The sequence below is a fragment of the Mustela nigripes genome, chromosome 9 (genome assembly GCF_022355385.1).
Source record: "Mustela nigripes isolate SB6536 chromosome 9, MUSNIG.SB6536, whole genome shotgun sequence".
NCBI classification, from domain to species: Eukaryota; Metazoa; Chordata; class Mammalia; order Carnivora; family Mustelidae; genus Mustela; species Mustela nigripes.
This window is the reverse complement of record NC_081565.1, coordinates 31,130,883-31,145,741: the sequence shown is the minus strand read 5'-3', so window position 1 is coordinate 31,145,741 and position 14,859 is coordinate 31,130,883. Positions and strand designations below refer to the sequence as shown.

At 46.4% G+C, this 14,859-nt stretch overlaps 1 protein-coding gene across 1 annotated transcript in view; it reads left to right on the top strand.

Annotated features, from left to right (window-relative positions):
• Positions 1-1,625: 1,625 nt before the first annotated feature.
• Positions 1,626-14,859, top strand: part of NR4A3 (nuclear receptor subfamily 4 group A member 3) — a 34,792-nt gene continuing 21,558 nt past the window's right edge. The window contains exons 1-5 of the mRNA XM_059411200.1: positions 1,626-1,691; positions 3,224-3,397; positions 5,662-6,650; positions 10,349-10,478; positions 10,938-11,110. Of these exons, the coding sequence (XP_059267183.1) occupies positions 5,664-6,650; positions 10,349-10,478; positions 10,938-11,110 (1,290 nt within the window). The 5' untranslated portion in view covers positions 1,626-1,691; positions 3,224-3,397; positions 5,662-5,663. The remainder of the gene's footprint in view (positions 1,692-3,223; positions 3,398-5,661; positions 6,651-10,348; positions 10,479-10,937; positions 11,111-14,859) is intronic.

Sequence of the window (14,859 nt, the reverse complement as noted above, 5' to 3'; positions counted from 1 at the left end):
ACTTGCTAAAAAGTTGGCGCGCTGGGAAGCGTCGCTCCTGAAATTGACAACTTTGCGTGTGGGGTTTTTTCCCCCCTCGGCTCGTCGCTCCGGTTTTGCTCGCCGAGCGGCCGGGTGGGTTCTGATGTGAAACTTTTCCCCTGTAGCGGGCCCGCGGGGATCTCTGGAGCTCGTGGGATTCCTCCCCCCACCCGAAGAGGCGAAAAGCCTCTAACAAAGAGGAGGACCGGGATTTGTTCAGTAGCAGCTCCAGCGATGTAATTCAGGGTATTTCGGCTCTAGTTGTCATGGTAATGATGCTCTCGGCGGCGGCGGCGGCGGCGGCGGCGGCGGCAGCGGCAGGGAGTTGCAGCTCCGGTGATGAACGGCAGTAATTTTCTTGCCTTTTAACCAGGCTTGAAAATAGGGGCTCCGGTGGGTCCAAGTTAATATACCTAATGGTGACTCCCATCTGGTTGACTGGGAGGAAGCTTGGGAGGGAAGGGGCACGGGCAGCAGCGGCTGGAGTTCGCAAAGTCTCTCGGATGATCTCTGGAAAGAGGGCGTAATTGTAGGAATGTGGCTTATTGTATTGAAATGAGCCTGGGGCTCCGCTAGGCACGTCTGCCTGGCGTAGCCTACTTGCCGGTGTACACTTTAACCTTCAGAGGTAATCGGGTGTAATTGCCTACTCCCGAGCCCGGACACACGTGGGGATGGTGTTCGTTTCCTTCGGGCCTTGGCTTGGTGTGGGCATGTTTTACTCTTAACTGGCAGAACTCGCGCTTTTGGAGAAGTTGCTCTGAGTGTTTTACTCTTAATAGAAACAAATGAAAGTTCTCAGTGGTGAGCGGGGAGCGGTTATGAGAGCGCAGCCTAGGGAGACTGACGACCTAAGGCACCTCTCGAACCCGCTGGAAGCTTGGGTCAGGACGGAGAGAGAAAGCATTTGTCCCTTGAGTCTAAAGAACGTTCCTGGACATTGTCTTTTATTTATGCCTCCGGATTCTTCCGAGGGAAGAGCTGCAAGGAGTTTGGTGATCACAAATGTTGGGCTGTTCTCCCAGAGTCTTAGGGTGCCAGGCGAGAGGTGAATGGCAAATCCGTCCTGAATCCTCTATTTCGACGACGGAGAAATATTTTACAGAACTGAGTTGAGAGGGAAGAAAAAGCTGCCCAACGGGGCTACTGGGCACAATGAATGAAGTTGGAGCTCATTCGAGTTATCTTACCTGGATAAGGTGATCCTACTGTGACTATCAAAGATTGCTCAGGCCAAGCCACCTCCACACCGGCTCCCTCCTCTCCGCACCCACCCACTCCCTTCCCTGAGACCGCGCGCTCGCAGAAATTCTCCCCCGCGGTTTGTCTCCTCTCCCTTGGTCTTTCTGAGAATCTCCGTCTTTCCCTTTCTGTCGGTCTCTCCTCCACTCCTACTGCCCCCGCCCAACCTCCGCCCCCGCTCCCCAGGTTTGGAAACTCCGCGGAGGAGCCCCGGTCACAATGGTGCGTTTCACGGTTTCCTCCACACACTTCACCACGGGGAGGGGAACATGGGGGTGTTCCTTTCGTCTGCCCACGAGAAAGAAAGGAGCTTTGACAGAGGTAGTTATTTCTACCTAATTTACAACCCCGAGGCTCAGTGCTCCCGGCCCCGGCGGCCGCGAGCCGGAGCGGCGGAACGTGTTTCCAGGCGCAGAGGCTTTGCCTAGGTAACCGGCCATGGGAGTGGGCGGGGGTGGGGGCGGTGGGGGGAGCGTTGGGGCTCTTGGCTCCGCTGCAGGAAACGTGGTGTGGCTCTTTCCGCGAACGCGCGGCGCTCGAGGGGAGCCCTTTCCTTAAGGAGACGCAACCTCGCCGATCCTCGGAGAAACACTCCGCTCGAAAGGACCCAGGGGAGGGCAAGAATGAGGGCACCTACTGCAGGAGGTGGTGGCAGGTTGCTGGAGACCCGTATTGCAAATTCTGGGTGGACGGAAAGCTCCTGTTACAGCCGTGGGAAGATCCGCCCGTGCCTGCGCTAGAGCGAGCGCAAGATTTCCGTACGATCGGCTGGGACAGGGCTGGGGCGGGGTGGCAAGGGAATCCCCCGTTTCCTGGCTTTCGAGGGCTTACCGGACCTGGGGGTTCCGATACCCCCTCTCCCTCTTCCTTCAGGCAAGCCGCTGGCGCAGGGGCGGCGGGGGACAAAACTTAACACGCCCCTCTCGGCCCGCGCACTCCCGAGGTTTTTTGGGGTTGTGTTTTGGTTTTTTTCAATTTCACCTTCCCAACCCTCGAGATATGAACGGGTCCAGGCAAAGGGGGCGCTGTAGACCAGCGTTTGGGGCAGTGGACCTTTCCCCCAAGGCCCGCGGACCTGCGATTCCAGCTACAAAGTTTCGCTGAGGCTGTGCGCAGAGACGCTCGCCCCGGAGCCGCGCTCGGCGCCCTCCGGAATGTGCCCCCTCGGGGCCGCCGGATGGCCCAGAGCCTCGAAGTCGCCCACCCTCAGGGATACCTCCTGCTGGGTGCAGGGGGCCTGCCTCCTCCCACCCTACCAGCCTAGAACTCCAACTGCCTGGTCCCCTTGTTTCCAGCGCCGGGCTGTTTCCACTGTGTCCTTTTGTTTGCTTGACCCCTGGCCCCCAAAACTCGCGGCTAATAGAAGCTAAGCTCCATTAGCATTTAGAATGAAAAGCGCAGACTTTCTTAATTCCCCGGGGCATTCACGCATTCGTTCCGGACCTTGTGCATTTCCTATGCAACGTGTAAATTCTGTATTTGAGGAGGGCGGGGTGGGGGGGCCGTGGAGTTGGAAAATGACTATTTTCCGCTCGTGAACACTCACTGACTCCTCGAATTCGGTCGAAACTCTTCCTCAGGTGCTCTTTCTTTGGTTTTCCTGACTTGGCGAGCTCAGAACCAATTGTGGGGACAAGAGAGATCAATTCCTGGGCGATGACAGAATGCACGTATTTTTAGTCTAGATTTGGGTGCCACAAAACGGCGGTGAGCACAGTGGGTGCCTGACTACCTTTCTGCGCACCACCCCCCCCAGAAGGAGGTGTGATGCTTCTTGCCCAGGAACCCCATTCACCTTAATCACTGCTTCTTTGCCCTTACAATTCTTTGTAATTAACGTAGCATTCATAGTGACCTCCCCCCCGCCCCACCCCAAACCACCCTCTCCCAATACGCCCAGCCCCGGCCACGACGACCAGCCTGGTCGCACTTTAAGCTCTGTCTCTCCCGGTGCCCGCAGAGCCTCCTGCGGAAGAGCGCAGTCCGGCAAGCCCCCGTCCTGAGCCTGGACCCTCAGCGGAGCCGGGTAGCACTGCCACCGCTTCCCCTCGCCGGACGTCCCCGCCTCCCACCCTCTCAGCCTCCGCTGGAGAGACCCACAGCCCCACCATTCAGCGCGCAAGATATCCTCCAGGTAGGTCTAAAGGCATGACGCCTTATTCCTCTCAGACTGGGAGAGGTGGGGGCAGGGGTGGGGGGGATGCACACACCCAACAGGCGGGCTGTTCCACTTGCCCAGCACCAGGGCAGTGACTGTTGACCATGCATTTCACAGAACAGGTGGCCTCCTTGCACGAAGCTCCTCTGTATACCACACCCTGTTGCTACCTAGTAGAGCAGCCAGATTTAATTAAGCGTTGCATTTCTCAAAAATATTTTTCCTTAAAACAAACAAAAAAAAAAGTCATATGCCAATAGATTAGGATCTTATTATACACTTTAATGTCTCCATTTTTGCTCTCCTTTTATATCCAGTTTATGCATGTAAAAGTTATGGACTCTCTTTGAGCAGTACAGAGCATTTATGTTTGTACAGAACCCAAATCATTTGATGCAGAAGTTTGGATTATTAAAGCGCAGAGGAAAAGAGAAAAAGCATTTGAGCTGAAAACCAAGGAGTAAATTCTAATTGGGCAAAAGAAAGGATTGCAGGTTTGACTTTTAACACCTCTTTATGCCTTTGTTAAAGAGATATCAGGTGCCTGGACTGTGTAATCACCAAAGATAGGCAGATCAATAGAACTTCGGAGCAAGCAAACTCATATTCTAGCTGGAAACCCCAGAAAGACACAAAGAAGAGCAATGCATAGGGACTGGCAAGGGAAGATGACAGAAGATTAATGGAGAAATCCTAGAGGTGCTGAAGGAAGAACAGATGGAACATTGGGCAGTGTTCTTTCTTTTAAATCATTAACCTTTCATTTCACCCTAACAAGACAGCAGAATAAGTAATCCTTGAACTTCAAACTAGTGAGTGTTTTTAAGGCCCTTCTTGGAAAATGAAGGCTTGAACTGGCCTCTCCTTATCACCGCTTCTTCCCACAGGCCCTCATCACCTTTTTTCACGTCAAGATTTCATCCCATACACGCATGACTCAATCAGATTTGGAAACGTGGGTAAGAGAAAGATGTCAAAGGAAATATGAAGTACTCACTTTTTTTTATTGGTCACAACTTCTAGACCATAGACTCCAAACAGAGGTGAAGCACCTGCTTTCCCTTTGGTTCAGAAAAACCAACCACCAGAAACTGCCCCTTTTATCATTTCTAATTAGCTATGGAGAAAGAGAAATAATAAGATTTTTTAAAAATCAGCCACTAGATCCAGTAATTTCCAAGGCCTTCTCATCCAGCTCACCTCTCTGAACTATAATAAGCGTCCTGGATACTAGTCACTTCAGGGGCTCAACATAGTCAACTGGCAGAGAAATTGAACCTACTAAGGAACTGCTTTCTTTTGCAGAGGTACTAATTCTTCTGTCATAAGAAAATTTGTAGGCTAACTCACCTCTTATAGTAGCTGTAGACTGTTGTCTTAAAACAGCCACTGATATATTTTATTAGTCAGAATTGGGGGATACATATATATGTGTATATATATATATATATATATATATATATATATATATTCTAACATTCTATGAGTGCCAACTGAGCCTACCCACACATGTTGTGGTCGCTTTCTCCCACCCCCGAGTCCATTTCCTGGGCCTGTGTTCCCACCTCTCCACCTAACTGGCTGAAGTCATCACTAGGGGTCCAGTTTGTGTAGGCTGTTAGCTGTGTTTGGAGAAATGGGGAGGGGGTGGGAGAAAGCGACCACAACATGTGTGGGTAGGCTCAGTTGGCACTCATAAAATGTTAGAATGTCAGTCTTCCTTGGCCAGTAAGTCTTGCAAAGGACACTTTTTTTTTTTTTTTAAGTAACTCAGATTTCTAAATCAATGCATGTGACTTTGGGGACTAGTGGCCTCTTTCCCCAAAAATAAACCAAGAGAGCATTCACTGGCTTTCTTTTTGTCCTCCCAACTTGTGGCCAAGACCACCCCCAATTAGTTTATAGGGTTCAAAACTCCTTCATCAAAACATGACTGGGCTTATGAAAGAAGGAGTCAAATTTCCGAGATCTGGTAGAGAACAAAGGCAAGAGAGAGAAGGTGGGCAGAGGTCCCCAAGAGGCCTGGTTTTGGCATCCTGTGGCCCCTTAGTCTGTCAGGAATTCCGCTTTCTCCCAGGAAGAAAGTAAGCATGAAGCTTTAAATCTACTCTACCGGAAGGAGAAAAGGATGCCACTTCCCCTCCCATTTCCCAGATGAGAGAACAATGAACCCAGTGGTACCTGTCAGCCAAGAGAGAGTGCTGACTTGCTTCTGACAGACCCTTTTCCCTGTCCTGCAGATATGCCCTGCGTGCAAGCCCAGTATAGCCCTTCGCCTCCAGGTTCCAGTTATGCAGTGCAGACCTACGGCTCGGAATACACCACGGAGATTATGAACCCCGACTACGCCAAACTGACCATGGACCTTGGCAGCACTGAGATCACGGCCACCGCCACCACGTCCCTGCCCAGCTTCAGTACCTTCATGGAAGGCTACTCGAGCAACTACGAACTCAAGCCCTCCTGCCTGTACCAAATGCAGCCATCGGGGCCACGGCCCCTGATCAAGATGGAGGAGGGCCGCGCGCACGACTACCACCATCACCATCATCACCACCATCACCACCACCACCAGCAGCAGCAGCCACAGCAGCCCCAGCAGCAGCCATCCATTCCGCCCCCATCCGGCCCGGAGGACGAGGTGCTGCCCAGCACCTCCATGTACTTCAAGCAGTCCCCGCCATCTACGCCCACCACGCCGGGCTTCCCCCCGCAGGCGGGGGCGCTGTGGGACGACGCGCTGCCCTCGGCGCAGGGTTGCATCGCTCCGGGCCCGCTGCTCGACCCCCCGATGAAGGCCGTGCCCACCGTGCCTGGCGCGCGCTTCCCGCTCTTCCACTTCAAGCCCTCGCCGCCGCACCCGCCCGCGCCTAGCCCGGCCGGGGGCCACCACCTGGGCTACGACCCGACGGCCGCCGCCGCGCTCAGCCTGCCGCTGGGAGCCGCCGCTGCCGCTGCCGCCGCCGCCGCCAGCAGCCAGGCCGCCGCGCTCGAGGGCCACCCGTACGGGCTGCCGCTGGCCAAGAGGGCGGCCGCGCTGGCCTTCCCGCCGCTGGGCCTCACGGCCTCCCCCACGGCGTCCAGCTTGCTGGGCGAGAGCCCCAACCTGCCGTCGCCGCCCAACAGGAGCTCGTCGTCGGGCGAGGGCACGTGCGCCGTGTGCGGGGACAACGCCGCCTGCCAGCACTACGGGGTGCGCACCTGCGAGGGCTGCAAGGGCTTCTTCAAGGTGAGCGCAAGCCTCCTCCTGGCGCCCCCTTCCCCTCTGCAGCCAGCCTCCTCTCCCACCTGCCAAGTGAGCGTCCAAGAGGGTCCTTCCCCTTCCAGAAGTGGCATTATTATACTGTGCGTGTCTGTAGCCTTTCCTAGCACCGTCACACCCACTCTCTCAGAGGTTTTTAACTTGAGGTCCATGACCTGGACTCCAGTGAGCTGTGAACCTCCCAACTTGGCTTTACCTTATGAACATTTTTCTGGAGAGAACCTTCAGCAGATTCTCAAAAGGACCCCCTAGCCTTTAAAAAAAAAAAAAAAAAAAAATTCAGAAGCCTCATTGTATTCCTCCTCTGTCCATGCAGGGTATCGGAGGGCATGGGGTCTGTATTCCAGGCCCTGGACATTTATATCTCACTTAATCCTCATATAAGAGCTGGGATTCTAGAAGCAGACAGACCTGAGATTGAATTCTGACCACCCACTAGCCATTTTTATTAATAGTATCTTGAAGGTAGGTATTAATTATCCTTGCTTCACAGATGAGGAAGTAGAGACTCAGAGAGGTTATTCAAATTATCCCAAGACACACACTCTGAGAACTCTTCGCAGGTCTGCACCAGCAGAATAAACAGGAGCAACTGGCTGGTTGCAGGCTGGGGCAGCTCCCTCTGTAGAAGACAGAAGCTGGGGTCTCACCGGTCCCCTCCATCTCCATGCACACACAGTGCCAGGTGTGGATACTGTTCATTATCTCATAGACCCAAAGGAGAATTTTACAGGCTCTTCGGCTTCCTCCATATCTTACCCCTGAGTAGGCTGAGGCCTAGAAAGAGAAGCCCTGTGCGTTCTATAAATGGTGATTTAGTGGCATGTTTGGCCGTTCCCGCTGGTTTCCTTCAACACTTGGGGTCAGTGCTCTTTCTACTGTTGAGGAAGAAGAGGCCTTGTTCTCTTGCCACTCAACTTTTGCTACTGACTCCCAGACTTCTGCAGACACTTAATTCTGTGCCACCCTCTCTACTCCCTTGGCCGTTATATCAGGCATTTGCAAAGCCATAAATGTTCTCGCACAAAAGCCACTCCCTGGCCTCCAGGGCCTGGCAGAGTGGAGGGAAAAGGGACGCTAGATGCTGATTGGGTAACTGGTATTTGGAGGCCAATAGGATATATCTGGGAGTGGGAGTGTGCTAAAATTGGAGTCAGAACACTCAAATAGGAGTCCTTGATCTGTCACCTACCAATCCAACATACCATGTTGAGCATGGTATGTCTTTCTAGGCTTCCATTTTCCAATCAGGTGAATAAAATTCAGAGAAGGGCCATGAGTATCAAATTAGATAAAACAGTTATGAACACACTTATTTAAAGGGCCATAAAACAGTAGTTCATTATTAAATGAAAACTACCAAGTATTTATTAAAATGCACATGTGTGTGGATTGGTATGCCTACCAGCAAGCAACAGTTATTTTTGATCTGGGGTTAGACATCATGCGACTAATTAAATTCTGCAGATAAATGAGAAAATGCTTGTGGAAGGACTTTTTAGTATGTCTAGTGCCATATAGGAGGTATGCAGAAATATAATGTTTTAAATGTAGAACCCTCAGTTTAGCCATTTTTTTTTCCTGTCTGAACTGCTCACGCTTTACCAGGGTTCTTTCCAAGTTAACCACATTCCTGTAGCAGATTTCATTTTCACAGTATTTCAGTGGAAATGCTGAAGGGCAATGAAACAGGCAGCCAAAAAGGGTAAAAGAAAGAAAAACAATTAAGAGAAGTACGATTAACCCACAAATATAATCACTTCTGAATAATTGAGAGTTAACCAAAATACAGGAGTGGTAATACATTCCTCGTCTAGAAATGTCAATTAAGTGTTCCCCAACAGCGTCCTTTTCTGCAGCAATGCCTTGAAAACAAATCCATACTCAAAAGGGGGGGGTAGGATGGGGGAGAACCACCCCACAGATCTGTTAATTAAAGGAACAGGAGCAGGTTTTACCCAGTGGCTTTCTACCATTAAATTGAATTCTTTAAAAATGTGACATGAGGTGCAGTTAATGATGGGAATTCAGTGATTGAACCATAACGATCTCTCCCTGTCCTTAAACTGTGCAGACACACACAAATGTGGGGAAGGTTTCAGGTTATTGGGAAGATATATACCTGAAGCAAAATGCCACCAGCACTCAAACTGGCAGGTAGCCTTGAGGATGATGGCAAGAAAGAGAGTTTCAGAAATTACTGCATGTCCAATGAAAGAGAGCTTCATTCAGGAAACATAAGTTTCCTACCCTTACAGACTGTTGAGAATTTAAATGCTGGAAACTCAGAGATGTGTTTGTGTTTTGGAATTTTGCATTTTAAACTAAATGGATCTGGCTTTGGTAGATTTTTAAAGTCGTAGAAGCCATTTAGAAACCATTCCCGAAAATGAAATTAAAAGGTGATGGGGTGAAAACTAATTCATGGGGCTTGAGAACTGCTAAAAGTAAAAGATTAAAAGTGAATCTAGAATTTTGGACCCAAAATAGATCACCAATCCTAAATTATCTGGATTCCTTCCTTCCTTCCTTCTTTTCTCTCTTTCATTCTTTCTTTAATGCGGTCCGGGCTTACTAAATAAATTCCAACTTTCTGCTCTATTTGGAGTTGTATAGATCCAGGTAATCTCTGAATAATTTCACCCTAAGTAGTAAATACACATCCACTTGTACAAATTTTTTTAATTTTTTTAATCATTTTTTAAAATCTGGAGCATAAAACATGCTTCATTATTTCTCTATGTGTCATTTTCAAATTATATGTGATGCTGAAGAATAAGACATCATTTTATATCCAAGTCTAAGGTTTATGTTGTATTGTTTACAATATGGCTATTTTGATGTCTATGTCAGTAGTCATTTACGAGATAACCTATTAATAGGAATTTTTATTGAAAATTTATGGCTCTCATATTTCCTTTTTTTTTCTTTTTTAAAAATCTTTTTGTTGGGTCGGTTTTGTTTTTTTTTTTTTTTTTGGTGTGGATTTTAGTAACCAATTTTAAGATTTTACTTTCAAAAGTCAGAAATCATCAATTTACCCTAGATCTCCTCTTAAGAAAATATTCTCTTAATATATATTATCTTAATAACTTAAAGATAAAATAAATGATATAGACAGATTAAGCGATAGTTATTTTTTGCATAAAAATATTTCCTATATGTTTTAACTAGTCAAGTCCTGATTTTGCTTTTTATGATTTCATCTCTGTTGGGGAACAAAGCCAGTTACTGTGATATTTGACTTACAATAGTGATAGCCAACAAAGTACATCCCAGATAATTTTGATTTTATTTTAATAAGGTCAGCAATAATCAGGGGAGTGGAACAAGTAGAAAATTGTTCCCAAAGGGATATTAAAAGTGGAGATAATCTAATCCTCCAAGGTATGATATGTTGACCTGGTAATTTCAGATATGATTTTATCATTCAGACTTGGGTGTCTCCTGAGACTTGCTTCAGAACAATCCAAGATGATTTTCATTGTCAGCAGCTAACACTAATAAAATTGTTTTTCCTGCAGGCTAGCGTGTTAGGAAATTAAATTTATCTAATTATACGAATTGCACTGTCGCTTTTCACATTGTAATTAAAATACATCTTGTCAGGTCCTACCTCTTTCCAGAAACTATTAGTTGACTATCTCTGTATTGTGTTTTCCCAGAGAACGGTTCAGAAAAATGCAAAATATGTTTGCCTGGCAAATAAAAACTGCCCTGTAGACAAGAGACGTCGAAACCGATGTCAGTACTGTCGATTTCAGAAGTGTCTCAGTGTTGGCATGGTTAAAGAAGGTACGGATATAATGATCTTTATTCAGCTTGCGTATACCTTTTCTATCACTGAGAAAAATGTTAATACTCATGTTGGGATGGTGAATTTTCCTAGTTGCCTTTTCTTTCCAACATTTTACTTTTATGGTGTGTATTACCATTTAAAAATAGCCGAGGACTACTTATTCTAATTTCTCAAAATCAATAGAGAGCTTGTGTACATACATCTCTGTTCTATTTAAGAAGGAGACTTTCAGGGCTAATTCATTTCCAGATGTAAGTATGAGTGATTTTTATGCTGCTTGTTTCAACTCTCATTAAATCATTGTGGGGATAGAATTCCAAACTCATTGCCACTTTTAAATGGTTGGTCTCGTTAAGGATTGCTCTACTGTAATGTGTTTTGATACTTTTTGGTGATTTATGGCTCTTTATGGATATCTTTGAAGACATTTTTTTCTTTCTTTCTCTTGGCATCAGTTGTCCGTACAGACAGTCTGAAAGGGAGGAGAGGTCGGCTGCCTTCCAAACCAAAGAGCCCATTACAGCAGGAACCTTCTCAGCCCTCTCCACCTTCTCCTCCGATCTGTATGATGAACGCCCTTGTCCGAGCTTTAACAGACTCAACACCCAGAGATCTCGATTACTCGAGAGTAAGTTTTATGATGTCCTGCTTTTCGAATGAATGATCCGGTCTCTGTTCATGATACTAGTAACATGAGTTGATTGAATGACTTTGCAGCTGGCGCTGGACTGAACAGTTTTCATACCTTTCCTATATTTCTCTCTTCATTTAGCAATTCTGGTGCATCTGTTGTGCCCAATCATTTTTGCCTTATTGGGTCTCTAAATGCCTTAACAAATGACTCTGACAGTGCTGCACCTGTCACACCATTGTTGCAGAATTCCTGGTGGTTGTGTCGATGAAAATCTGCACAGGTGAATTGCGGTGTGTAGGTTTCTTTCGTGGTTTAGAGGAAGGGACCAACACTTTTTTCATATTGTGATCAAACCATCTGGGTGAGCCTCAAGTTATCCCTCACCAGTTTACCCAATTGCATCAGCACTGATTGACCTGCTCCTTATTCAGGGGATTAGACCACTGATGGAGAGGAGCGAGTTCTGGCCTTGACATTGTGAGGTGTCGGGAGTATCGGGATGGAACGCTGCCTCTGCTGTTCCCTGCCAGTGTCACCTGGCTCCTGCTCATGGCTTTCTCATCCCTACAGTGGAGATGATTATAATATTTAACCCCAGAGGGATGTTTGGAACATCAGTCACACACGAATGATGGCTTTGAAAACCGTAAATGAGTACCAGTACTGTTATTTAAGTCAACCAAAGCATACCACTATTTTTATTTCTCATAAGATGTGGTCAAATATCATCAGTTTGAACTCTGAAAATTCCCAGAAATTTGTATAACACAGAGAAGAACCATGAGAAGGAATTTTCTGAGCAAATGTATAAACATCACTGGACTCAGAAAAGCAAGCTTCTAATAAGACAAGGTCTCACCAGAGAGGGAAAGGAAGGAAGAATACCACAATTATTGGGTTATTTCTGCATGCTAGACATTATAGTCTATTGTCTCGTCTCACCACTTAAAGAACCATGAACTGCAAGGATAGTCCCCCACTCTCTAACCCAAGAAAACTTAGAAACACAGTTTACACACAGATGAGAGAGAAGAGCCAATCCAGGGATCTCCAGTTGGTTGATCTGGCTTGGCAGCGACTACCAGATTGCCCTCTCCAGGTCTAATCAGTATTTCAGACTTCTGATGGAAGAGCTGGCAAAGAGTGTATGTGTGTGTGTGTGTGTGTGTGTGTGTGCTGTGTGCCCTCCTTCTGGGCTGCAATGCTGACAGAAATGAAGGGGTGATTGGTAAACCTGCTGCGATCCTCCCTCCTTCATCCTCACTCTCATTATAGTCTGTGAAGCTTCCTCTCCACACCTAATCACAAGACTTCAAATGAGAAGCATGGCAGACCCTTAGCACCAAAGGTTGAGGACTCTTATTCTGATTATAAGTAGCATCTCTTAACTAAAGTCAAGTCTCAAATAATAGTCTAACAGAATAATGCAGTGGTTAAGGGTTTAGGCCGTGGAACCATGCAGGCCTAGAAGAAAATCCCAGCACCGTCATTTAGTAGATGCATGACCTTGAGCAACCAATGAAACCTTGTAATGCCTCAGTTGCCTCATCTGTGTTATGGAGTGATAATAATAATATCTACTTTCTGGGGTGGTCTGTGAAGAAGAGTCAATAAGATGATACTTGTCAAAGCTTTAGCACAGTGCCCTGTACATTATCTCCCTGACCAACCTTTCTTTCTTTACCATTTGTTAAATGTTTGAACTACACATGATGGGTAAGGTAGCCGTACCATTAAGGTAAGCGTTATCACCTATTTCACAGATGATGAGTTGAAAACTGGGAAAGGGTAAGGGAGTGACATGCCCAAAGTCACATAGGTGACATTTGTCAAAGAGAGAATTAGAAGCAAAGGATATTGGACCAAACACCCCAACAATCTCTGGGGACCCACGGACCCCAAACTCTGTGTTCCTAGATACCATGCTTCACCATGTCTTTGGTTTCAACGAGAGTGGGTGCTAGAAAAGCATTCAGAAATAATGACCTCTCCTCCCTGAAGCACCTTTGGACCTCCCCACATGCAATTTGTCTGAATTCATGAAGCTGCTCCACAGTGCCTACGCCGAGCCTGTAGGACGGTCTGACGTTGTTCCAGGCATTGGAAATCACTACTGATGGTCAGTCCAGAGAACTTGGGCCCCCAGAGTGATTTTTTGGCCCTAAATTATCCAATTATTGGCCTACATGGCCTAATTAGTCATTCAGTGGCAAGCCCTCCCCAGCACTTTGAGTTGTCCCAGCTGGGAACTGTCTCCACACGGAAAAATCAATCCAGTGTGTTTGCTTGCCTCTGCACTATTCAGTGTGTTAGACTAGAGTCATCATCCTCATCAACAAACATTTATCCAATTTAATTGTTAGCTTTGTCCAAAATAGCAGATTGACCATACCAGAGTCTGGGTCACATTGATACTACCTTTTGGTGCCTTGCTCAATTTTGTAAAGCATATTTATTTTAATTGCATTGTTTTGGAATCAGGTTGAACCTCATAAGTTGGATTCTCCTGCTTTTAGATAGCTTTACAAAATTATCAAAACTTGGACCAAAATCAATTAAATTAAAAGACTTTTTAAAAATACAGTGAGTTTTCATCAAAAACTTGGATGAAGGCATAGAAGGCATGCTGATCACATTTGCAGATGACAGAAATCTGGGAGGGATCGCTAATATGATGGATGTCAGTATCAACATTCAGAGTGATTTCGACAGGTTGGAACAAGATGGGCTGAAGCCATCACGAAGAAAGTTAACAAAAATAAATGTGAAGCTCAGCATTTAGAATTTCAAAACATGGGAGAGCCTTGGCCCATCAGTAGTTCTTGTTAAGAAGATCTTGGGACTTTATTCCATACACTCTCAATATGAACCAACAAAACTTATGTGTGATGGAAGGAAGGGATGCTGAATTACCTTGGGTTGCTGTTGTAGAAATGCAGGACCAGAATCAAGTTGGGAGTGGACACATGGGCTCTGTTCTGTGAGACCACACTTCAAGGGTTAAGTCCATTCCCAAAATGGAGTTTAAGAGGGACGTGGAGACACACCATTTATGGAAACCTGTAAGGGATGATTGGAGGAAACGAAAATATCTAGACAGAAAGTGAGAAGGTTTGGCAGGATTAGGTTACTCTTTTACCCTGTGGAAAGAGGACTGCTGCTCCCAAGGGCAGATCTAGAAGAAGCAGCAGCGGGGGGAGGGGGTGCGTCCAGCTCATTCTGAAGATAAGGATGAGCTCTCTTAGCTACAAGAGTTACTGTGGAAGCATGAGCTCATCAACACATGAAGTAAATAAGGAGAACACATAACAGGATTTCTCACAGGCAGAGAAGTTATTTTGAATATTGAATTCCTTCCAACTCTAAGATTTTATGATGGTGGGGTTTACCTTATTATTTCTAAATGCAAGTAATTTTATATTTATATGATTTTAGATATATATGTGAATGTGTATGTGAATATATGTTAAGAAACTTGTTTTTTAACAAGATTGAACTTGCTTTGTTCTCTAAAAAACATTACCATAAAATGAATGAAGCAAAATGAATTTATTGAGTGCCTACTTTGAGCTAGGCAACATCACATATGTTCTTAACATAATTTCACTTAAGCCACAGCTTTATGTGCTGTAATTCATTGTTTCCGTCATTTTTTTAAAGAATGTCATTCATTGAAATTCAGTTTTCATAATATCTTCTCCTGATATGTATTCAAATGTATAGAACTGCAGGTGACTTTGAGA